At 47.2% G+C, this 25,901-nt stretch overlaps 2 protein-coding genes across 2 annotated transcripts in view; one reads left to right on the forward strand and one right to left on the reverse strand.

The window, feature by feature from the left end:
- LOC130917671 (diacylglycerol kinase delta-like) lies at positions 1 to 16,709 on the reverse strand. Its single transcript, XM_057839303.1, has 31 exons — positions 16,532 to 16,709; positions 13,931 to 14,041; positions 13,787 to 13,867; positions 13,568 to 13,672; positions 11,518 to 11,650; positions 11,330 to 11,436; positions 11,143 to 11,268; positions 10,979 to 11,081; positions 6,006 to 6,168; positions 5,828 to 5,936; positions 5,618 to 5,757; positions 5,461 to 5,545; positions 5,310 to 5,404; positions 5,149 to 5,248; positions 4,834 to 5,083; positions 4,640 to 4,757; positions 3,300 to 3,315; positions 2,736 to 3,070; positions 2,556 to 2,666; positions 2,395 to 2,491; positions 2,223 to 2,330; positions 2,044 to 2,157; positions 1,835 to 1,969; positions 1,615 to 1,769; positions 1,440 to 1,551; positions 1,280 to 1,372; positions 1,097 to 1,216; positions 925 to 1,027; positions 737 to 867; positions 573 to 678; positions 1 to 498 (listed from the first exon to the last, which is right to left on the reverse strand). The coding sequence occupies exons 1-30, from the start codon at positions 16,646 to 16,648 to the stop codon at positions 589 to 591; spliced, it is 3,663 nt and encodes a 1,220-aa protein (XP_057695286.1). The 5' UTR covers positions 16,649 to 16,709; the 3' UTR covers positions 1 to 498; positions 573 to 588.
- Positions 16,199 to 25,901, forward strand: part of rnf169 (ring finger protein 169) — a 15,317-nt gene continuing 5,614 nt past the window's right edge. The window contains exons 1-2 of the mRNA XM_057838893.1: positions 16,199 to 16,970; positions 24,876 to 24,996. Coding sequence (XP_057694876.1) covers positions 16,951 to 16,970; positions 24,876 to 24,996 — 141 coding nt within the window. The 5' untranslated portion in view covers positions 16,199 to 16,950. The remainder of the gene's footprint in view (positions 16,971 to 24,875; positions 24,997 to 25,901) is intronic.

Here is a 25,901-nt window from a genome sequence, read left to right on the forward strand (position 1 = left end):
GCACAATTAGTGGTTGACTAAATACTTATTTGCCCCACTCTATATTTTTGCAGGTCTGAATCGAAAATCAATAGGAGTGAATGGAAGAATTTGTGCCATTGAAATGAATAAGGCCATTGGAAATCAATAGGAAATTTGGCCATTTGAAATGAAGGGAAAAGGTTTTGGCAAATTTGGTGGGACCATAGGTTTTTTGGGCAAAACCTGTGCCTTATGCAACTTTAGCCTCAGCTAAAGCCCTTAGCATCCTGAATTTTTGAATGTGATTTGGACTATAACTGTAGGACAAGTAGCGTTTTAAATGTCATAATGGTCATTCTTGGGTTGTCAAACAAAAGAGGGCCTGTGTCGTGCGAGATTTCCGGTCGTTTTGGTGTAAGAAACGCCAATGGAAAAAGGCATATTACAGCCTTTATGTGGAATGATGAAATGTGTAGGGAAACATCAACTTGGTCCTGATTGTGCACGTGACAAGGCACACGAACGGCACGGCGGTCGCTAGACAACACACAAAAAAGTGCATTAAGGTTAAAGCTCGTTCGCCTCAGCGCTGACCCGAAGGCGGAGCTTACGCCGGGAAGGCGGAGCTCAGGCCTCGCTGGCGCTGCTGTTGCGGCTCAGCTCGCGGATGCCCTGAAGGATCCGCTTGACGTGGCCCACCTTGCTGACGCCCAGGTCCTGCGGGCACCGGGAGTCACGTCCGGTTTACGTTCGTTCATATGTCCTGCGCGGTTACCTTGAGGTCCCGCCTCTCCAGGTGCAGCAATTCGCTTCCTCTCACGTCGTGTCGGCCGAAGACGTCTTTGTACTCGGACAGGCACAGGAAGTCGAGCCAAGCGCCGACTTCGTCCGTGCCCCACTGCTGAACTGAGAGACGAACGGCAAGTTCGCACGCGAGGAACGGGAAGGAAACGGAAGGCTTACCCGGCAGCGTCAGCGAGCCGCGAGTCTCTTTGACTCTGTTGTTTTTGTCCTTTTTAAACTTGGGGACCAGACGAAACTTGGCGCCGCGGCCGGCTTTGGCGTCCTGCGCGCGAGCGTACGCCGCGTCAAGAACTGACGGACGGGGCGATGACAACAACGGTGCTCTGGGTACCTGTTGCTCAGCCGGTTTGAGGGCCGCGTTCCAACGGGGCGCGTCCGCCAAGGCGTTCAAACGCTGACGCACGCCGCTCAACGCGCAGTTCAACTGCTCCTGTTGTCCAGCGTCCAAGGCCTGACATAAACACGCGGCCGAGTTACGATCGGAAAATAAACGACGCTCCTGACCTTGGCTTACCGTAGCCATTTTCCCCGCCAGGAGGAGTTCCGTCTCGCTCAGCAAGGCCTTGACGTCCTTAGCCGCCAGCGCCACCGTGCCGCAGCTCAGCGTCTGAGTGTCAGAAAGCCTTTGGCTTGGACAATGTTCCAATGTGGCGGCAGCGGCGGCATTTTCCTACCCCGGCGGCGCCGGTCGTATCGTAGAGCGGGTCCAGCGACTTGGAGCTGGCGTTGACGGCGTGAGCCAGCTCTTGTTCCACGCCGCGGTGACTCCGGGCCAGCTGACAAATACTAGTAAACCCCCCTGAACGTCAATGGCGCAGAGGGACGGAAGGGCTGAAAGGAAAAGCTCACCTGCCGATGAGCAGCCCGGACGCCCTCGCAAAGTCCCGCACCGGCGCCGCCTCTTCCTCGGAGACGGTCTCGGGGTGGGACGGCTGGGCCGCCCAAGCCGGAGGAAATTCGCACTTTTGTTTATCCTCCCACGACTTGAGCGTGCTCTCGAAGGCCTGCCGCACGCAAAATAGGGTCAGCCGGCAGATCGTCGCTCCGGCCGCCGCCGCCGCTGACTCACGCGGTCCCTGGTGAGCGTCTGGCTGCGGTTCTTGTGAAGAATCTTGATGTATCCCGGAGGCTGAATCCAGGCCTCGCCGTCCACCTGGACGGGGACGCCCTCATCCCCCAAGATGGCTATCTTCACCGTGCGACACTGCCGCGCCAAAAGAGCAAAGACCTAGTTGAAAAGGCGCTCGTCCGGAGCCTCGCTCGCTCCGTCACGGCTACCTGCGCTATGCGATGGTGTTGAAGGTTGATGACTCTGGACACGGCCATCTGCATGCTGCCGAACACGGCCACCACTTCCAGAATTTTGTCGTCGAAAGACGGCGCGGCGAAGGTCTGCGCGCCAAAAGAAAGACTGTCGGTCGGGCGTGGGATCGCTCGGCGCAGGGACGGCTTCTTACGTCGTCTTCTTTGGTGCCTCCCCAAAAGTTGGTCCCTCCGGCGTAACTGGGAATGTTCAGGACGGCGATGCCCTGCAGACTGGGGAGCGGGATGGGTCGCCCGTCACACTGCGCGAGATGTAGGAGGTCAGGCGCGGGACGGCGACGCGTCCGGACAGGTCGGGGATCTCACCTCCAGCAGAACTCGCTGTTCAAGGTTCTTGTAGGTCCTGTGCAGCAGCTCCTTGGTTCCCAGAACGCCGTACCACATCATGTTTTTGGTGCGACTCCTGCGCACGCGAGCGGTCAGCGATGACACGCAGAGGACACGTGACCGCCGGCCGGAGATCTTACCGACACTTCTCGGGATGTTCGTCTCGCTTGTTGTTGAAATCCAAAGAAATCTTGGCGTCCAGACCGATGCCAAAGTAATTGTTCATCACGCATTTCTCGGTGTATCGCTCCCTGCGCACAGACATACACGGCGGTGGGCGCTCGCACACCCAAACCCCCGCCTGCGATCGGAGCGCTTACGTGTTTTGGGGCTCGCGTCCCACAAACGACTCGGCGTCCAAGAGCAGTCGACCGATGACCGTACCGCGGGACGGCGACCCGCCGGCTCCCGAACCCGCGGAGGGCGAGCGGCGAAGGACCGGCTCGGGTCGGAAGGAACGTCGCGCCTCACCGGGATAGAGGATCTCCCGGGTCGGCGCCTCGTCCCCGCCTCCCGCGTGGACCGCGATCGGCGCGGAGCTGCTCAGCGTCATGCCGCCGCATTTGTTAGCGCCCGTCTTGTTGCCTGCAAATGCACCAGAGTGACTAGAGTGAGTCCGCTGCATCCAAATAAAATACAAGAAAATAATCAAATTCTAACTTGAAAAATAACCTATAATGAACTGAAGCATCAAGCCATAGCTGTCCCATTCCAAAAGCAAGAGTGCTCTCTAGTGTCAAGTGCGCACAACTGCTAAGACATTTGCTATCGTCAATTAAAACGACCACTTCTCCGGTTTGATGTGCTCTACGGATGCCGAATAAAAACCGGGAGGGAGTCCTCACTCTCATATGGAGCTATAAAATACATTGAAGCAATCTGACAAGCACCAGAAACAATCTGGTAAAAATTAGCATTACATAGCATTCAAGCTAGCGGAATTTTGCTCTGCAAGTTAGCCAGTTGTTGCAAACATTAGCATTATATTGCATTGCAGCTAGCATACTTTTGCTATGCTAGTTGGCCAATTGTTGTAAACATTAGCATGATATAGCATTTAAGCTAGCAGACTTTAACTATACAGGTTAGCCAATCGTTGTACACATAAGCATTACATAGCATTAAAGCTAGCAGACTTTTACAATGCAAGTTAGCCAATTGTTGTAAACATTAGCATGATATAGCATTTAAGCTTTTGGAATTTTGCAATGCAACTTAGCCAATTGTTGTAAACATGAGTATTATATAGCATTTAAGTTAGCGGACTTTTGCTACGCAAGTTGGCCAATTGTTGTAACTATTCACATTATATAGCATTTAAGCTAGCGGGCTTTTACTATGCAAGGTAGCCAATTGTTGTACACATTAGCATTATATAGCATTAAAGCTAGCGGAAATTTACTATCTGGTTAGCCAGTTGTTGTAAACATTATCACTGTATAGCATTTAAGCTAGTGGACTTTTGCTATGCAAGTTAGTCAATTGTTTTAAACATAAAAATGATACAGCATTTAAGCTAGCGGACTTTTGCTACGCAAGGTAGTCAATTGTTGCAAACATTAGCATGATATAGCTTTTAAGCTAGCAGATTTTTGCTATGCAAGTTAGCCAATTGTTGTACACGTTAGCATTAACGCTAGCGGACTTTTGCTGTGCAAGTTGGCCAATTGTTGTAAACATTAGCATTTTATAGCATTTAAGCTAGTGGACTTTTACCATGCAAGTTAGCCAATTTTGTAAACATTAGCATTATTTTGCATTTAAGCTAGTGGACTTTTGCACTGCAAGTTGGCCAATTGTAGTGAACATTAGCATGATATAGCACTTAAGCTAGAGGACTTTTGCTATGGAAGTCAACCAATTGTTGCAATTGGCATTGCATGCTAATGTTTACCAGATTTCCAATGCTCTGTGTGAAAAGTGCATTTTTTATGGTGCTTTACAAACGCTACGTGATTTAACAAGCAGGCTCGCACCTACCAGTATTTGTTCCTTCCACACTATTTTTGAATTTCGTAATTACACAGGACAAAGCGTACTTTTCTTCCTGAATATGGGACCATTCCGTTTTTCAAGGGACTGTTGGCAACGAGGTGGCAATGCCGTGGTGTTGGCAACTGTTCAATTCTTTTGTTGCACTTTTTCTTCTTCTTCAGAGTAACTTCTCATCCGGAAGCCATTTAGCAATTTTATGGTTTTTGGGCTCTACCCTGAAAATGTCAACCTGGTGACAAAAGACTCGCCAAAAGCTGCTCTCCGTCTGCCGTCCGCCGTCTTGTCGCCGTCGTCCGCCACCTCCAGAGAGAACATGGCCGCTGTTTGAGCGTTCTGTTCATCCACGGCTGTGACGACAAACGAAATGCGGACCGTCGTCACGCCCGGTCCGTCTGATTTTAGAAAGCGCGGCGTCCGTCCTACCTTTTTCGGCGTGCTCGATGATCTGCCGGATGACCTTCTTTAGGCTGTTGGCTCGAAGCATCAGCTGCTCGCGAGGTTTAAAGACAGCCGGGGGCCGGGTGGCCGCGGCCGGGTCGGGGCCCGCGCACAGCAGGGGCAGCACGAACGCCAGTGGGCCCCCGTCGTCCCCGGCGAGAAGAGGGGAGGACGCCTCCGACTCCTCGGTCAGGGTCCGCAGGAGGAGGTCCAACTTCTCTTTTAGTAGGCCGCACTGCGCCACGCACGCGTGCGAAGGGTCAGCAACGGGAAGCGGACTCGCCCGGAAGAGGCTCCTACCTTTTTGGCCATGACGTCCGATTCCTCGGAAGGCTCCGTGTTCTTCTCGTAGGCCTTTCCCACCCGCGCCACAAAGTCCTTTACCGTCTCGCAAAGAACCCTGCGCGACGCCTTATTAAGAAAAATGCACACACAAAAAGAGAGCCGGCGAGACGGCCTACTTGGCAGAAGAAATGACGACAGAGTGCTGATCCGACGTCAGAATCTTGGAAAGGTGAACGGCTACCGAATCTTCGTAGGTGAGAATCTGCTGCACCTGCAAAAAGCATTTATGGGGACGTTCCGAGAAGATGAAGAAAAAGAAGAAATCACCTCCGAGTCTTCGGCGCAGTCCTCGGTCACGGCGGAAGCCGAGCGCGGCCGCGGAAACTTGCTCTCGTACACCATGATGCTCCACCTGGAGCAAAAAAACGGCGCTCACCTCGGGGAAAGGGCGCCGGCCGGCTGGCTCCTTCGCACACGGGCTCACCTGTCCAACATTTTGGTGCTGGCCCGCTCCAGTTTCTCCAAAATCTGAGGTAGTTGGGTGTCGTCGTCGCAGGCCGAGCCCCAGCCCAGGACCCGGGCCAGATCGTTGCCGGTTCCCAGAGGCAGAACCCCCAGCTGGCACTGAACATAAAGCCAAGAAGTCACGCTCGGGTCGCGTCCGGGACGCCCCGCGCGGCCGCCCGCCCGCCACCTGTTTGTGAAGCGTGAGCGCGTCGATCTCGGACAGAACCCAACCCACGCTGCCGTCTCCTCCGCACACTAGAATCCGGAAGGTGTCGAACTTCTGGAAGAGACGAAGCCTGGCCGGAAAGACGCCGAGCTCAGCCGGAAGCGCCGCACTTGAGGCTTTCGCCGGCGGCGAGTCTCACCCCAAGTGAGGTCCTCCGTTCATCAGGTCGAAAACTTGGGCGGGGTTGAGCAGCTGCTTGAAACGACGCAGGAACTTGACGCCTTGGTTGTCGCCGCTCTTGGAGTTGACAAAAACCAGGAGGGGACTGGTGCAAGACGGAGGACACGACGCCTTCCAGAAGCCTGATAAATGAGCACGCCGGCTGTTTTAAAGAATGGCAACACTTCCTTGTCTCGCCCGTAAAATGCTAAACTCACGTGTGACCATTTTTTTTATGGTGATGTTAGGTGCCAGAGACGGATGTACGTTGTTGGCACCCCTGCAATTGTGTCAGATAATACTCAATTTCTCCCAGAAAATGATTACTACCAGAGCATTTATAATTGCAATCTCTTCATTTATTTTGCTTGCAATGAAAAATAAATGATCATCATTTTACACAAAACTCAAAATGTGCTGGATAAATGTATTGGCACCCTCAGCCTAATACTTGGTAGCACAACCTTTAGAAAAAAATAACTGCGAACAACCGCTTCCAGTGTCCATCAATAGACCATGCTGCAAAATTTGTCAGTAGTCTTCAGACATCATAATGCCATGCACACGGTCAAGCAGTCCAGTGCCAGAGGCAGCAAAGCAACCCCAAAACATCAGGGATGTTTGACGGTGGGGACCATGTTCTTTTCTTTGAAGGCCTCGTTTTTTTCCATGTTGATGCCTTTTCCCAAAAAGCTCTACTTTTGTCTCATCTGACCAGAGAACATTCTTCCAAAACGTTTTTGGCTTTCTCAGATAACTCCAGTAGGCTTTTTTTATTTCTCTGGGTCAGAAGTGGGGTCTTCCTGGGTATAGAGTCTAAGGCTGCAGCTATCGAATATTTTAGTAGTCGATTAATCGATGGACTTAGTTAGTTCGAATAATCAGATAAGGAACATGAAAAATTAAAATACTTGTGCTGAGCCTCAAACGGTATAATATATATATTTTTTTTAAATGAGGATCTATGTACAACAAAAGAACAACTGGCTAACTGACATAGGAAAAAGTGCGCTACCTTAAATGCTAGTTTTTTTATTTATTACAGTGCTCTTAACAAATGTTTCAGACACATATTCCCACAAAAAACGGCTAAATATACCTATAAACTTAATTAAGAATGCATGAAAAAACATTAGCACAAACAAAAACTTAGCTTACGTTGGTCTTAACAGGGAGAAGTTGGATTCAGCCATGTGAGAAGAGGCAGACCAGAGGGCAGTGTATCCACCCTCATCAATAAAACTAATTGCAAACACTTTCAAAATAAACCGCTTTAATTAAACGAATACTCAAAGCAACTAAATTTAATTCGAATATTTTTTTGTAATCGAATACTCGAGTTAATCGATTAATCGTTGCAGCACTAATTGAGTCCCTTTTCATTCAAACGCCAACAGATCGACACTATCGTACCCTCGGACAGCGGGACAGCTTGAACTCGTTTGGATGTTAGTCGAGGTTCTTTATCCACCATCCGCACAATCTTTCGTGAAAATCTCTGTTCAATTTTTCTTTTCCGTCCACATCTAGGGAAGTTAGCCACAGTGCCGTGGGCTTTACACTTATTAATGACACTGTTCACGGTAGATACAGGAACATTCAGGTCTTTAAAGATGGACTAGTAGCCTTGAGATTGCCAATGCTTCCTCACAATTTTGCTTCTTAAGTCCTCAGACAGTTCTTTGGGTCTTCTTTCTTTTCTTCATGCTCAATGAGGTACACAAAAGGACACAGGACAGAGGTTTGAGTCCACTTTAATCCATTTTAACTGGCTGCACGTGTGATTTACAGTGGGGCAGATATTTAGTCACCCACTAATTGTGCAAGTTCTCCCACTTGAAAATATTAGAGAGGCCTGTAATTGTCAACATGGGTAAACCTCAACCATGAGAGACGGAATGTGGAAAAAAAACACCAGAAAATCACATTGTTTGATTTTTAAAGAATTTATTTGCAAATCATGGTGGAAAATAAATATTTGGTCAATACCAAAAGTTCATCTCAATACTTTGTTATGTACACTTTGGCCTCCGTTATTGCCAACAAACCTTTTCACATGCTTTTCACACACTGTGCTTTTATTTTGGCCCATTCCTCCATGCAGATCTCCTCTAGAGAAGTAATGTTTTGGGGCTGTCGTTGGGCAACGCGGACTTTCAACTCCCTCCCCAGATTTTCTATGGGGTTGAGATCTGGAGACTGGCTAGGCCACTCCAGGACCTTGAAATGCTTCTTATGAAGCCACTCCTTTGTTGCCCTGGTTGTGTGTTTGGGATCATTGTCATGCTGAAAGACCCAGCCACTTCTCATCTTCAATGCCGTTGCTGATGGAAGGAGATTTTCACTCAAAATCTCTCGATACATGGCTTGATTCATTCTTTCCTTTACACAGATGAGTCGTCCTGGTCCCTTTGCAGAAAAACAGCCCCAAAGCATGATGTTTCCACCCCTATGCTTCACAGTGGGTATGGTGTTCTTCAGATGCAATTCAGTATTCTTTCTCCTCCAAACAACAAAACCTGTGTTTGTACCAAAAAGTTCTATTTTGGTTTCATCTGACCATAACACATTCTCCCAGTCCTCTTCTGGATCATCCAAATGCTCTCTAGCGAACCGCAGACAGGCCCGGATGTGTATTTTCTTCAGCAGGGGGACACGTCTGGCAGTGCAGGATTTGAGTCCCTGGTGGCGCATTGTGTTACTTCTAGTAGCCTTTGTTACTCTGGTCCCAGCTCTCTGTAGGTCATTCACTAGGCCCCCCCCCCGTGTGGTTCTGGGTTTTTTGCTCACCGTTCTTGTTATCATTTTGATGCCACGGGTTGAGATCTTGCATGGAGCCCCAGATCGAGGGGGATTGTCAGTGGTCTTGTATGTTTTCCATTTTCTAATAATTGCTCCCACTGTTGATTACTTTACACCAAGCGTTTTACCTATTGCAGATTCAGTCTTCCCGGCCTGGTGCAGGTCTACAATTTTGTCTCTGGTGTCCTTCGACAGCTCTTTGGTCTTGGCCATAGTGGAGTTTGGAGTGTGACTGACTGAGATTTTGGACAGGTGTCTTTTATACCGTTAATGTCTTTTAAAAAAAGGTGCCATTAATACAGGTAACGAGTGGAGCCTCGTTAGAAGAAGTTAGACCTCTTTGACAGCCAGAAATCTTGCTTGTTTGTAGGTCACCAAATACTTATTGTCCACTCTATTTTTGAAATAAATTCTTTAAAATCAAACAATGTGATTTTGTGTTTTGTTTTTTTTCCACATTCTGTCTCTCATGGTTGATGTTTACCCATGTTGACAATTACAGGCCTCTCTAATCCAGGGGTCCCTATCTGCCGGGCCGCGGACCGGTACCGGTCCGCGGTGCATTTGCTACCGGGCCGCACAGAAATAATAATTTAATAACGACCGCATTCTGGCTGAATTAACCCTGTGCCCCTGCTTAACACACCAATATCCCTGTCTACTCTAGATATAATACTACGGGATAGATTACAATGTCGTCATAGAAATCCATTGATTGGACTGCTAGTAGTACATCTTGTTTGTGTATATAATATATCTATGTGCGCTTGTCCTCGATAATAACGTATTGCTAGGCCGCGGGCGCAGCACATTTGTTCCCGGAAATAATTAGCCCCCACACGAGCGGAGATGACTGGAAAACAGACGTCTTTGGAGATATTTTTACGGCGAAAAGGGCACCTGAGGAGCCTATGACCTCGAAGACCCATGAACTGCGAAGGAGTAGATTCGTGACCCGTTTGCGAATAAACTGAGTGATTCGAGCATGTCTGCGCAACAGGAAGATCAACTTGTAGAGATCACAAATGACGGCGACCTTATTAAACATACATTTGAGACAACAATTCTACCGAGGTTCTGCATTAAAGTCGTTCTGGAATATCCTGACATCGCTACAAGAGCATTGAAAACCTTGCTACAATTTCCAACATCGTATCTTTGTGAAGCGGGCTTCTTAATTAATGTTTAACGACAAGGCGAAGTCGTTAATGGTGAGAGCGGGGTGAAGTTGTTGTGTGCAGCTTACATGGCAGGATGTATCTGAGGAGAACTTTTCTACAAGTCCATGATCAAATGTAAGTTAATATTCCTTTCTTTCTTTCAAGAAAGTTTGTAGTGTTTACTTTGGAATCGCTGCATTTGCGCATTTTGCGGCTATGTTTAACGTTACGTGCATGCGCAGAACGGCATCGTTGAAATTTTTGATGGGCTGCAAAATTTGTCAGAACACCGGTCCGTGAAAAAATGACCCAAATAACACCGGTCTGTGGTGCAAAAAAAGTTGGGGACCCCTGCTCTCATCTTTTCACAATTGGTGGTTGATTAAATACTTATTTGCCCCACTGTAAGTAACGGGTGCTCTTAATTACACAAATTAGAGTAGCATCACATGAATACTTTTGTCTTGTGTAAAATGATCATGATTTATTCTTTTTCCAATTCGCTTTTGTGTTTTTTTCATTGCAAGCAAAATGAATGAAGATATTATTACCAAAGCATTTGTAATTGCAATCATTTTCTGGGAGAAATTGAGCATTACCTGATAGAATTGCAGGGGTGCTAATACTTTTGGCCAGCACTGTATGTGGGCCAAACCAGTGCACAGCTATACTTTATCCATCCATGTCAGCCACCCGAGTCTACTTCTCATACAAGTTGAGAGTCCAGCCAGACCCATGGCAGCGTGTCCTCCATCATGAAACAAAATACTTTTGGACTTTTTTGGAGTCCTTAAAGAGTTTATTCAGATTTACGCGGAAATTTGGGTTACGTCGCCAGCATAAGAACGCAACCCAGGGACTCCCAATATCTCTAAAACTGTTGTTTTCTTTTGTTATGATAACAGCAGCACATGATCTACTGCGAATGACATTATTTTCCAATTTGTAAGAGTACGTGGAGAAAAAACAAAAGTGACTGAGTCGTCCTCACCGTCAGAGTCGATGCTGTTGAGCGCCGTGGGCGGGATGACCGACACTTTGCACTGACCCAGCGGGCACTTGACCGACAGCTGCTCCCGACAGCCCGAGTGTACCTGAAAGAGGGAGGGAGAATGGGCGGGGCCGGCCGAGACCCTCCGGCCGGCCTTTCCTTACCATGGCTTTGCACCACAGACAGCGCCAGTCCTGCAGGCGCAAGACGCTGCCGCACGGCTTGTCGCAGGCGGCGCACTTGGCCGACACGGGCAGGTTGCCCTCCAGCCACTGGTGAGGCATCCACACCTGAAGGACGGGGCGGACGTCAGGCGACGCCCGTTCCGGGCGGCCGTAGCGCAACACTCACCCCGTCCTCGTCTTCAATGATGTCCTTCCCGATAGACGCCAGCGTGGTCCATTTGCAGTTGTTGGTGGCTCTCACCGCGCAGCGCTTGTGAGCCTTGAATTTACACACTGCGCACGGACGCGGACAAATTGAGCGAGGGAAAACAGGGGAACAAATGAAGAAACAGCTGGACGGCGGCTGTGTCAGACCTTCGCAGGAGAGTCCGTGCGAGGTGACGCCCGACAACGCCTCTCGGCATACGTTGCAGTAAGTGGGTCGCGCGTGTGAGCACGCGTACCAGTTGTGCATCCCGCTGAAGTGCTCCACGCTGTACTGCGTCGCCTACCGCGCAAAAGCAACAAGGATGAGAAAAAAAACGTCTTATTTTGTGAGAAGGATGACAGAAATTGTCGTTTTGGGTAAAATTCTGTAGTCCTCAATAGCCCATTTGTAGCCCTATGTTCGATTGTAGTACTAATACGAACTCGATCGCATCATTTTCAGAGGGTTGGAGTCAGGGTAGAGGGAAAGATCCCTCCATCATCTTCCGCTTGCCCCGGGGTCAGATCGTGGGGGCAGCAGTCTTAACAGGGAAGCTCAGACTTCCCTCTCCCTGCCACTTCAACCAGCTCCTCCGGCGGGATCCCGAGGCGTTCCCAGGTCAGCCGAGAGACAGTCTCTCCTTCGTGTCCTGGGTCGTCTCCGGGTCCTCCCGCTGGTAGGACATGCCCAGAACACTTCTCCAGGGAGGCGTCCAGGAGACATCTGAATCAGATGCCTAAGCCCCCTCAATTAACTCCTCTCAACGCAGAGGAGTAGCAGCTCAACGCCGAGTCCCTACCAAATGACCAAGCTTCTCACCCTATCTCTAAGGGAGAGCCCGGACACCCCGCGGAGGAAACTCATTTTGGCCGCTCATATCCGGGATCTTGTTCTTTCCATCACGACCCACAACTCATGACCATAGGTGAGGGTAGGAACGTAGATCGACTGGTAAATCGAGAGCTTCGCCTTTCGGCTCAGCTCCTTTTTCACCACTACGGACTGCTGCAGAGTCCGCATTATTGCAGACGCTGCACCGATCCGCCGTTCCCTCCTACCCTCACTCGTGAACAAGACCCCAAGATACTTGAACTCCTCCACTTGGGGCAGGATCTCATCCCCAACCCGGAAAGAGCACTCCACCCTTTTCCAACTGAGGACCACGGTGTCTGATTTGGAGGCGCTGATTTTCAACCCGACCGCTTCACACTCGGCTGCGAACCACTCCAGTAAGAGTTGGAGGTCACGGCCTGATGAAGCCAACAGTACCACATCATCTGCAAAAAGCAGAGATGCAATGCTGAGGTCACCAAACCGAACACCCTCAACACTTCGGCTGTGCCTAGAAATTCTTTTGAACAGAATCGGTGACAAAGGGCAGTCTTGGCGGAGTCCAACCCTCACAGGGAACGAATTCGACTCACTGCCGGCAATGCGGACCGAATTCTGACACCTGTCGTACAGGGACTGACCAGCCCTTACCAAGGGCTTCGGTACCCCGTACTCACGGAGCACCCTCCACAGGACTCCCCGAGGCACACGGTTAAACAACTTCTCCAAAATCCACAAAACATGTAGACTGGTTGGGCAAACTCCCATGCACCCCTCAAGGACCCTGCCGAGGGTGTAGGGCTGGTCCTCTGTTCCACGGCCGGGACGAAAACCACACTGCTCCTCCTGAATCCGAGATTGGACTTCCCGACGGACCCTCCTCTCCAGCACCCCTGAATAGACTTTACCGGGGAGGCTAAGGCGTGTGATCCCTCTGTAATTGGAACACACCCTCCGGTCCCCCTTCTTAAAAAAGGGGAGCACCACCGCGGTCTGTCAATCCAGAGGCACTGTCCCCGATGTCCACGCAATGTTGTAGAGGCGTGTCAGCCACGACAGCCCCACAACATCCAGAGCCTTTAGGAACTCCGGGCGAAACTCATCAACCCCCGGGGCCTAGTCACCGAGAAGCTTTCCAACCACCTCGGTGACTTCAACCCCAGAGGTCGGAGAGTCCACCTCAGAGTCCCCAGACCCCGCTTCCTCAAAGGAAGGCGTGTCGGTGTAATTGAGGAGGTCTTCAAAGTATTCTCCCCGCCGATTCACGACGTTCCGAGTCGAGTTCAGCGGTACCCCATCTTCACTATCCAAAAAAAGCTATTTAAAAAAAAAAAATCAACTCATTGAGGATCAAGGATTTCACGTATGCGTTTGGACATCGGTCACCTCGTAGTTTTGGCGGTTCTGAACGCTCCGCAAAGCCAAGATCCACTCTTCCATTTCCTTGCGGTTGTCGGCGCACAAAATCAGACGCCGGCACGGGGTGATCACCTATACGAACGTAAACAAAACGCGTTAGGGCAACTGTTAATAATTTGACTTGTCTAGGTAGCTATCAAACGATGGCCGGATCCAGAGAAGGACCGGAGAAAGGCCGGGACTCACCGTGAAGCTGTTGTTGACATTCTTGGTGCTAGATTCGGCCACGCTGGCGTCCGTCAAGTCCACTTCGTCAAAGATGATGGACTGGAGGATCAAGGGCAAATGAAAGGGTCAGGTCAGGCAGGTAAAGCGATGCGCGGCGCTCACCTTGGCGGTCTGCGCGTAGTACAGCGTTCGTCCCCGAAGTTTGAAGTATCTCCTCTTCCATCGCTGGAAGGAACTGGTCTGCTTCATCAAGTCTCCTTCCTTCAACACCGTCTGAAGCAGCACACGAGGAGAGGAGCCGCGTGACCGACTCGCCGTTTCTCTGCAATGGGAAACGTGTCCTTCGTTCCGCCACCCAGGACGACTAGAAAACGGAACCTACTTAACCGCACGGCGAGAGACGTCAGAACCGGGAGGGCCGGCGCCCACTCGCAATCTTTTCGGTGGACGTCCGATTCGCTTGAACGAACGCTCTGTGCGAATTGGACATCCGTCTCTGTCAAGGAGTTTAAACGAAGTAGAAGCATTCATTTGGTAGTCCCCTTGTGTGACATTGTAAGAAATTCTGTGGTTCGTCTTGAACCTACTATAAATGAGCCTTCGCTCTTTTAGCTCTTGTCACGCTAGCGCTATTTTCTGTTAGTTTTGAGCATTGCTTTCACTTTGGGAATATGGGGTGAATGCCAGTTAACATGCCAAGAAGGCAGAGAAACAGTAAACGGCGGGGGCTCAGCGACTTCAACTTCAGAATGGTTTCACAAGAAGAAAATAAATGTTCTGGAGTGGCCAAGTCAAAGTCCAGACTTGAGATCCATGGTGGAGGGAGCATCATGATTTGGGGCTGTTTTGCCACCTCGGGGCCTGGACAACTTGTAATCATTAATGGAAGAATGAATTCAAATGTTTTGCAGGAAAATCTGAGGTCGTCTGTCAGACAGTCGAAGCTAAAAAGAGGATGGTTGCTGCAACAAAGCAGTGATCCAAAACACAGAAGTAAATCAACTTCAGAATGGTTTCAGAACAACAAAATAAATGTTCTGGAGTGGCCAAGTCAAAGTCCAGACTTGAACCCCATTGAGATGCTGTGGCATGACCTAAAGAGCGCGATTCAAGCCAGACATACCAGGAATCTGACTGAACTACAGCAGTTTTGTAGGGAAGAATGGGCCAAGATTACTCCTGATTGATGCGCCAGACTGACCTGCAGCTACAGGAAGTGTCTGGTTGAAGTTATTGCTGCCAAAGGCAATAACTGTCATTGTTTGCATACTATCCTCATTGAAATATGAAAACCTATAAATGTTTGGGTGGTTTTAGTTAAAGCAGACACTGTTTATTCATCTGTGTGATTTTGACAAAGATCAGCTCACATTTGATGGGGATTTTATGCAGAAATGGGAGAAATTCCAAGTTTCCTGTTTTTGTTGGCAAATATCTTGGATTCTTTATAGCATTATTGTACAATTTTTGTCATGATTGTATTTTTGGAAAAAAACATTCGAATTAAAATTAGCAGTTTTGAGTATTTGTTTAAAGTGGCGTTGTCATGGTTTGTTTTGAAAGTGTTTGCATTTAGTTTCGTAGTTTTTGTGGGAATATGTGTTTGAACCATTTATGAGCATTGTAAAAAAAAATTGCATTTTATAGCATTTAAGCTAGCGGATATTTGCTATTTAAGTTAGTCAATTGTTCTTTTGTTGTACTTAGATCCTCATTTTCTTATATACTGTTTGCGGCTCACGTACTTAAAATTTGATATTCCTTTTCCAACGACTCGATGATTCGAACTAACTAGTTTATTGATTAATCGACTTTGAAAATTATTGATAGCTGCAGCTTTAGAAAGGAAGTTGTTCGCAACAAGGGCACTACCTGTATGATGGCAGGTTTTGAGCTAACGGAGAGCCGCTGTTTTAGCGTCATCTAGTGTTAAAGCTGAGAAGTGCTGCAGAATGCAGGCCGCGTTCACTGATATCGTGACGATATTCCGCGGACCCTAGTTTGGAAACCACTGCCTGCCTGCTTTTAATGAAAACATGAATGGTCCTCCAGCGTCAACTTCCCACGCTTTCCTTCGCGTGCGCTTGTTTATTGCGTTTACGATTGTATTTTGTTGTCCCCAGCGCCAGTGAATGTCGGCTCACTTGTGTCGTGGCCTTTTAAGTTTTGGCCAATATTTTGGTTTCCTCTCGAGGCCAACTTTTGAGCTCTGCTCAACTTGAATTGAGGAGAGGCGCCAGCCAGCCAGCCAGCCAACCAGGCAACCGAGGCGCTCTCACGCGAGGCCACCAGAGCAAAACGACCGCGGACGAAGAGCTCAGGAAAGGCCGAGGCTGTCGGCCGGGCCTCCGACGAGCGCGTCCGGTCGACAGGTCGACTCGGGACTTTTGCTTTCGTCGGCGTCCGGAAATGACACTTATTAGTCGTCGCTTTTGATTGGACTGCTCCCAACTCATTCAAAAGAGGGGTCTGTTAGGCTCGCCGTCTGTCGCATATGTTCAACTCGGAGAAGCTCTTGTCGAGCGGACATCCGAAGTCCGAGCCCCCAATTCACTTTACAGGTCGTCGCTGGCAACGCCAACAAGTGTTGGCTACGTGAAGGAAGGTGTGCGCGCGCGCGGAAGCGACGTAACGAGAACACGCTATGAATATGCGTGCGCGACGCCGAACGACAAACCGCGGAGTCGCGAGCCGGCGTTCAACGAGTTGCGTGAGAAGCGAATAGACGACAGTGAGCCGTTTCGCTCGTCGAGTGGCTCTCACCTTGCTGCGGATCTGACCGGAAGTGGACACTTTCCGGATGAGTTTTTGCGGCGTGCCCGGTTCCTGCTCCGGTTCGCTGTCCGACGACTCCAAACAGTCCGCCGGTCCCTCCGCCATCCTTTTTTCTCTTCGGAGGGTCCCGCATCAGACCACCCGGGCCGCCGAGAGAGAGCGAGAGAGAAAGGGGCTCGGGAGGGGGGGGGCGATGCAAACACGCCGGAGACGGCGCGTCGCTGACCTCTGCTGGACAAAGCGCGCACGTTGAAATATCATTTTGGTTCGGTTCATTTTCGCAACGAAAAAAAGCAGGCATTCTTTTAAACGTGATGTATGGAACCCGTATATGTTAAAGTGCCTACGACCAGTGGCGGACTTGGCAATTTTGGGGCCTGAGGCGAACATATCCAGGGGCCCTTTTCATGGGTCAGAGGTTAAAAAGGTGAGAAGGGTGTGGAGGAAATATGTTCCGGTACACTAGGGCTGTCCGACAAATTTTCTCCTTATTAGTCAGGCGACTAGTTTTATGATTAGCCGACTAAATAATTTTATTTTTTTTACTAATTTAGTAATGAAATTTTTGTTGACGCTTATTAATTCACAAAACCATTTTGGAACACTTAAATTCTTTATTAAAGTACAAATAATCATGCAAATAACAATAATCACAAATAAACAATGAGGTTAAATGCTGATAGGATTTACTAGTGCAAAAGAATGGAAAGTAAACAGATTCAGAACTCCCGACTTTGCTTTTCCAACATTATTCAAAACAATTCTTAAAAAAAAAATCCAGCATTATTATTATAGTATACTATAATATATAATAGTAGTATAATAATTATAATTATTAGTCATTGCCAATCATATTTGTCATAAAGAGTGTCATTTGAAAGCTATTTTTAGTGTAGAATCTGTATTCTGTAGTATTTACTCAACATATTATACTATTAATTCTGAAGTATGTGGGATTAACTCCAGAAATCGTTATTTATATAACGAACATGATGTGCTTTTATTTTGAAATGTTCACCAGAGGTACGTTAGCTAAACCGCTAACCAAGAGCTTTACACTCCATAAAAAAAAAAAAAATCTTCGTCATTGCTTGTGGTGTCACGAAGAGATCATTTAATTTTTTTTCGTTAGCAAATGCTGTTAACCAGCTGTACTGTACTGCATTGTTTCGCCACAGGGTGTGCTGCCGTGCATTTTATGTTCAGTGTGAAGAAGAACAAAGTTAAAAGCGGCATTAGTGGCCTGTTCTCAACTTCTCCCTCACTGCACTTTGGCTCTCATGGAGAGCACGTTCGTTAATGTGTTCGAAATAAACGATAGCCGACGTGCAAAGTAGCAAGTGAGCTGTAAAAATAGCGAGCTTAGTGGCGTGAAAAAACGCGGGAGAGTTAAGTGAAGTTAACGAACAGCTAAGCGATGCTAAACGGAGCTAGGCGAAACTAAACGGCGCTAAATGAAGCTAAGCGACTGATATTCAGTCCGTCGTCGTGGAACAGTCCATTGTAGTGCGTGTGTGTGGGGGAAAGAATATAAATCCAACGTTCAAATGGCTTTCTTGTTTGTTTTGTTATTTGTTTGTTTGGTATGCCGACATAATTATACATGACGAATAGTTGGGGGTGCTGCTGGCTCCGGTGGCCCAAGCCGGCAGCTGGTTGGGGGCCTAAGGCGATCGGCTACTTCGCCTGAATAGTAGATCCGCCTATGCCTATGACAGGATAAAAAAAAAAAAGTCTTAAATAGCAATATTATGTGAATTAGAATCATATTTTCAGACGATTCGACTATATACAAAATTTGGCAAAGCGCAGATGACGAGAAATTAGTTTTTAAATCTGTCGTTTAGCCACGCCTGTCATTATAGCACTCTAGCGTCCCCAGCTGGAGGATGACATCTGTTGGGTCATGATTTCAGCCGATTTAGAATTCAGCCCATTGAGAGGGAAGATTCAGAATGAGGAAAATACAACACAGAGCAGCAAAATGTTATGATTGTTTCGATCTCTCTACCCCAATATTTTTACAGGGTATTCTTTTTATCTCAGTCTTTTTCCCCAATTGCTACATAAACGGTATGTTCATGAAAAATAACAGTGCTAATAGGAATATGAAATATTTAAAATGCATTTATTCAGTACAACAGGGCAAACTAATGGTCAAAACTGGTGACTTCTTCTTCTCCCGAATGGTATTTTATGCCACCGGAGTTAGTCCGACTTTTATCGTTTCCCTGCCCCGGCTTCAGAGAGTGTAAACAAACCAGGAGGCGTGACAGCTAGCCGATATGCTAACCCGAACCGAGTGGCCTTCCGAAGCAAAAAAATCACTAAAAACTACCCCGGATCATGTCACACGGTGGCAGGGTTGTCGACTGTCTTCGCTGAACGACAACCCCCCCGGCGGTGAGCAAGGGACAGCTGGAGAATGACCGCCGGGCAAACCGGCCGACGTCGGAGGAGCGTGTAGCTGCCCGAGCCCGACCCGAGGATAGGGGTCTATTGCCGGTGTTCTGCCAAATTTTGCACCCTTATAATATTTTGCTCCCAAAGCTGTTGTGGCTGTATATAAGCCCTCTTTTACATTCAGTTGTACACTCAATGTTATCCACAGGTGCTAAATAAACAAGTAACATCGTAAGCATACATGTGTAACGGGTACACGCGGGTCCGTTGTGGAGCGTGGAAACCACCCAGCCGATTCCTTCATGTATGGACGTTAACGGCTGCGCCGTTGGCTCGAGCTTATTGGTGCAGTGGTTACAGTCCTTACCTGCCGAATGGAAGCGTCGTGGCACGCGGGTTCGCGTCCCGTCCCGGTCAGAGGTTAGGGTTTACCCAAAAAGGCTCACACGCCTCTTCCTGATGCAGCAACAAAACCCTGCAGCACATTTGGGTGGCGTGCTGCAAAAAATAAACGAATGAATCTACAAAATCAGCTGAATCCGCAGTCCATCTGCATGCTATAAAGCAATGCTGTATTGTGAGATGCTGACCCGGGTGACGTCACATTCGCATTCCTCCTCAAAACAGGACGTTATTAATTTTCATAGCACGGGATTTGAAAAAATGAATATATAAATCGATCGCTTCCACACACATCCAAGCGGTCCATTTCAATCAGGAGGGAGCATAAAATATCGCGTTAAATATGAAATAAACATGCTTTTTGCTGTCATAGGTACTTTAATGATAGTGACCATTTTGGGGAGATATTTCAAAGGATACTGTGTTCCTAAAATTGGGACTATGTTAAAAATCTTAAACAAGCAAAACTACGCTTTCAATCCTGAGCAGCAAGAACCTGGAAATGACAAATGTAATTTTACCGAGGTTTTTTTTTTTTTTTTTTGCGACGGAGATGAACATATCCACATTTTCTGCAGAAAGCACATACCGTAATTTTGGACTATAAGGTGCACCTGACGATAAGCCGCCACCCACCAAATTTGACACGGAAACGGCATTTGTTCATAAATAAGCCGCAGCTGTTATCACTGTTTTATGGGATATTTACATCAAAAGATATTAACCAGTGACACTTTATTCGACAGCGACATCATATGAGCGTCATAATTATGACAAGACACTGTCACAAGCTTTAATGAATGCTCATGACTAGAGATCGATATGGGTTTTTCAGGACCGATGCCGATCATTAGTAGTTAGAGGGGCCGATAATCAAGATTCATTTGCAGTAAAAGTGTCCAAATTGGTGTATAAAATTTGAGTAATGCAAACGCTGAACTTCATTGAAATTCCTGAAGCAAAAAAAAAAAACTACATGGCAAAATCCATTTTGCCACTTGGCAAAAAAAAGGCCACATGGCAAAAAGAAAATGCCACATAGCATAAAAATGCTAAATGGCAAAAAAATGCCACATGGCAAAAACCATTTTGTCACATGGCAAAAAAAAAAAAAAGAATGCCACATGGCATTTTGCCACTTGGCAAAAAAAGGCCACATGGCAAAATGCATTTTGCCACATGGTAAAAAGAAAATGCCACATAGCAAAAAAATGCTAAATGGCAAAAAAAATGCCACATGGCAAAAACCATTTTGCCACATGGCAAAAAAAATGCCACATGGCATAAACAATTTTGCCACATTGCAAAAAAAACGCCACATGGCAAAAAAAAAAAAAAAAAAAAAAAAAAAAGCCACATAGCAAAATCCATTTTGCCAATTGGCAAAAAAAAAAGGCCACCTGGCAAAATGCATTTTGCCACATGACAAAAATAAAATGCCACATAGCAAAAAAATGCTACATTGCAAAAAAAACGCCACATGGCAAAAAAAAAAAAAAAAAAAAAAAAAAAAAAAGCCACATAGCAAAATCCATTTTGCCAATTGGCAAAAAAAAGGCCACCTGGCAAAATGCATTTTGCCACATGACAAAAATAAAATGCCACATGGCAAAAACCATTTTGCCACATTGCAAAAAAAATGCCACATGGCAAAATCCATATTGCCACATGGCAAAAAAATGCCTCATGGCAAAATCCATATTGCCACATGGCAAAAAAAATGCCACATGGCAAAAAAAAAAGACATGGAAAAATCCATTTTGCCACTTGTAGAAAAAAAGCCCCATGGCAAAAGGCATTTTGCCAAATGGCAAAAAAAGTGCCATGTGAAAAAAATCAATTTCGCCACATGGCAAAAGTTGCCACATAGCAAAATCTATTTTGCTACATAGCAGAAAAAGGCCACGTTGCAAAATCCATTTTGCCACATGGAGACAAAAAGCCACATGGCAAAATGCATTTTGCCACATGGCATAAATTGCCACATGGCAAAAAAAAAAAAAAAAAAAAAAAACTGACGCATGGCAAAAAAATGCCATATATACGACAAAATGCCACTTGGCAAAAAAAATACTACTTATCATTCTCGGCCCTGCTGCAAAAAGTGCCACTGCTTGTAGCATATCCCGCGGTAGCGCGGGAAGTGGGGTGCTGGAGCGCCTCCTAATGTTGAGGGAGAAAAAACAATTTGCCGAATCGGTCTTTGTTGAAAATAATAAAACCTATTGATACAACAGAGTATATAACATATAAAAGTTTTTTTTTTCTTGTTTTTTTGTTAATATCATGGTCACCCCCTGACATCTTGCATGTTATCTGGTCACGTTGAATCAGGCGCTATTGGAACAGAGAAGTAAACTGTTGACAGAGGAGGCGCTAACGTGGAGCAAAAACAAATTAGCAATTTTTTTCTTTACAAAAACAGCAATTTTCTAAAATTTGAGGTTGAAAATGAAGATTATGATAGCTCTATCTACATTTGTCTTCAAATAGGTATGACATGCTTTCATTGTAGCCATATTATTGTTGTTGCTGACGCCATGCAGAGTGCTGTTGGGTATTTGTGTGTGATTTAGTGGAGTTGTGAAAAGGGGGTGTTAAAGGTCCAATAAGCCTCAGTTTAAGTTTTTAAATGTATTTGTGTCATCCAGTTGCGGGGATTTGCGCTACAATACACGGGCGCTTTTATTTCCAATGCAAAAACTCCAACACACACTGTACGTGAATAGAATGCTGTCTTTGTAGTAGCCTAGTAGTAGTACGTAAACTATCCAGCATGTGTGTGTGCTGCCATTGTGCACGCTTTGTATGGAGAAAATCAAGAGAGATTCGCTCGTGCCAACCGGGCCAGAGATGACAATGACTAAACTCCTAATGGGATGCTGACTACAAATCAAAGTGGATGCAACACATGCGAGCCTCCAAAGCACCCCTAGCTTTCACCACTCACCAATCAAGGACATGTACTGATCGAAGTTACATAAATTTATTTGTGAAATCTCCATGGAAATTAATGACTTTTTGAACAGTAGGCGCTAGACTGTCATTGGACTGATCATGAGCTGTTGCTTGTGCGACCTTGGTGGAAGGGGGACGGGTCCCGATAAGCTTTGGATTTTTTCCGTTCCCTTTGTCATGTCTCTTTTCATCTTCTTGGATAAACAAATATTCCCCTTTTTTTCTTCCTCTTTCCTTTTTTCTTCTTTTTTTTTTTTTTACGTTGATTTTAATGCTGAAAAGGTGCAAGCATGACAAATTTGAATTTTCATATTTGCTGTATTTTTCTGACGCACATTGCCAGTGTTCTGACAAATTTGCCATGCGCGTAACATTAGAAATGACCACGAATGCAGCGATTCCAAAGTACACAATACAAACTTTCTTTAACGAATGGAATATCAACTTACGTTTGCCCTGTTAGCTGGACACAACTGCACGCAGCTCTCTTACTTAACGACTTCGCTGTGTCGTTAAGCATTACTTTACGCCAGTTTCGTGTTGCACATGTATGTTTATGATGTAAATAGTTTTTTAGCACTGTTGTATAGCACTGAGAGTCCAACTGGATATAAAAGAGGGCTTTTTTGACTGCCACAAAAGCTTTGGGAGCAAAACTTCACAAGGGTGCAAAATTGGACAACACCGGTCCGTGAAAAAAACCCACCCAAATCACACCGGTCCGTGGTGCAAAAAAAAAAAGGTTGGGGACCCCTGGTTTACATCATACGCGAGAGGGGAGGGTTTCCATGACGTTGAATGTCATATAGCACATCTGACAATTTGCGGACGACGTATGGTCCTTGGCGATATCGGACCCGCGACGACAAGAGCGCGGCCTATCCGTCGCCGGTCAGCCGACAGTCAAAGTGGCGGGCGAAGGCGCTCAGGAGATGCGGGACGGCCTCGTCCACGCCCACGTCCCTGCGCAGCTCGGCGCTGAGCGAGGTCACGCCCTTGCCCTCCAAGCCGCAAGGCACGATGTGTTTGAACCACGCCAGATCCGTGTTGCAGTTGAGCGCCAAACCGTGCCACGTCACATACCCGGAACAGCGGATCCCTGCAAGGGAGAACGGGTCAGACCCGTCGGCGAGCGCCGGCCGGACTTCTCCTACCGATGGCGCAAATCTTGTTGTCTCCCACCCACACGCCCGTGTGTGAGGAAGCGGACGCCTCCACGCTCAAACTGGCGCACGCCGCCACCACCGTCTGCTCCAGCTGCGACACGTACCAGCGAACGCTCTGCGCGGCGACAAGGACCTTTCAAGACTCGGGCCCCCAAGGAGGGACGTCGCATCGGTGGGGCGGACCTTCTTGAAGGAGGCCAGGTGCAAGACGGGGTAGCACACCAGCTGCCCGGGCCCGTGGAAGGTGATCAGGCCCCCTCGGTCGGCGGCGTAGACCTGCGCCCCCAGCCCCTGCAGGCGTTCCAGTTCCGGAAGGGGGCGTCCCTTCTGCCGAAGGCCCGTGGTGTAGATGGGCGGGTGCTGGCAGAGCAGCAGCGCGTGGGTGGCCCCGCCACCTGCCCGGCAGCGCTCCGCGTACGCCCGCTGGATCCCTAGCGCTTGGGCGAAAGGCAGCAGACCCAGGCGGACCACCTCCACCGGGGGCCGCATGGCTGCAAAAAGCACACGTAAGACTATTTCACAGATCCAGCAAAGTGGCATTTGTTCAACGAATGGTCAATAGCGATCGATGTTAATTCATTCAAAGGGTTTTGCTTGCTTCCGGTTCATTCTTCTCCCCTAGTCTAGACTACAGGAGGCAATCTTTCCAATTTCAAGTCATTCTGTAAACCGTAATGGTGGTTTGAAAGCACGTTTGGCGTCAAAGTGCAGCCATTCTTACCAACTCACCTCTAACGCAGGCAGTTTGCACGCGACTCCTAAACTATGGCGTCATTTCTTGGAGATGAACTGCCTCCTGTTGACGAGAATGTCCTCTGAATTGACACACCAATACGCGAGACGTACTGATGGACTTCAACGACCTTGTGGCAATTTGACAATGGAGCGGCTCGACCGGAAAGGTTCCTACTCGAAACGAGATGCGTTGCCCCCGCCACCGTAGTTAAATATCATATTTATAAAGCTAGATGTCATCTGCGCGTTGTGAGCCGACGGGGGCGAGCGTCGTCGCTCGTCGGCCATTTCGCGTCGGTGCCGTTCAAGCTACAAAACGCGATAGCAAGCTAGCAAGCGAATATAGCCCTTTGAAACAACTACGTAGAGATGAACTTACATTCAAACGGCTAAGTTGGTTATCGACGTCGGAGACGCCGTCATTTTACAGCGCACTTCATAAAGTTTTCTCTTCTAGACCCAGCCTGATATTCAGGCTATGTAAAGGATATTACCAGCATGGAGGCGTATCCAAACAATGACGTAGTACGTCCCATTCTCTGTTGTAATGAAGAAAACCGATGCAAGATGGCCGTTGGGCACCTCCGACATTAGACATCTCGCCTCATATACAAGTGATATCTATGGCCGCCGCCATTTTCTCTCTTCTTCTCTTCTCCACAGGACAGGGCTGGACTGAAAAGACGTTCGCTACTGCCGCCAAGCAAACGGAAGGCTCGATGCGAAATGTTGCTAACCCTGAACAGCTTCAACAGCAAGAAACACCTTGTTTTCCGTTTTCCAGTACTTGTACGTGATTCTTCCTCTTTTCTGAAAGAAAAATACAGAGCCCCGTAAAGGAACATAGATAGAAATAAGATAAATTAAAACTATCTGGTGCGCCCTAGATAAAATGTGTTGCCCACCAGCAATAATCTGATGCACACCTGTTTGTTTCTGGGCTGGTAAGCATTAGCATTATATAGCATTTGAGCTAGCGGACTTTTGGTATGCAAGTTAGCCAATTGATCTTTTTTAGTACTTAGATCCTCATTTATTTTTTATATTGTTTGAGGCTAAGCTCAGGTGCTCGATGAGTCCAAGATTGAAGTAAAGCTAAATCATGTTGTTTAAACTGCTGGTGTCAGATGCGCAGCGCGACTGAACTTAGCCTCAAACGATATAAAAAAATTGATAAATGGGGATCATACAAAAGAAAAATTGGCTAACTTGAATAGCAAAAGTCTGCTAGCTTAAATGCTCATGCTTACCAGATTGTTTGCGGTGCGCACAAAACACAATCTGCGCACACCACAAACTAACTGGTGCGCACCATTTAAATTCATTTTATTTCTGTCTTTGTCCCTTTAGGAGCGCCGTAGAAAAATAGAACCAACACAGTAATTGAATGAAAGATTTTTGCTGTGATGACAGTGATAACATCAGTGTTTTTGGCAACCCTTTTAAATTTCGTCTTAGTCTTTTGGACAATAATACTTATTTGTTTTAATTATCACAAAATGTGTTTGTCTTTGTCTAGTTTTTGTTAACGAAAACCCAAGACTAATTTCTTTTAGTTTTAGTAAACGTTTACTAAAAAATGTTTTCGTCTGTACAATTAATTTTTTTTTACCCCAAAATAGATAAATGCTTCCAACTATATCAAAACGAGGACATATTGTCGCGTCAACAAAGACAACGGCAACTTGCCGATA

The sequence above is a fragment of the Corythoichthys intestinalis genome, chromosome 6 (assembly GCF_030265065.1).
Source record: "Corythoichthys intestinalis isolate RoL2023-P3 chromosome 6, ASM3026506v1, whole genome shotgun sequence".
NCBI lineage: Eukaryota > Metazoa > Chordata > Actinopteri > Syngnathiformes > Syngnathidae > Corythoichthys > Corythoichthys intestinalis.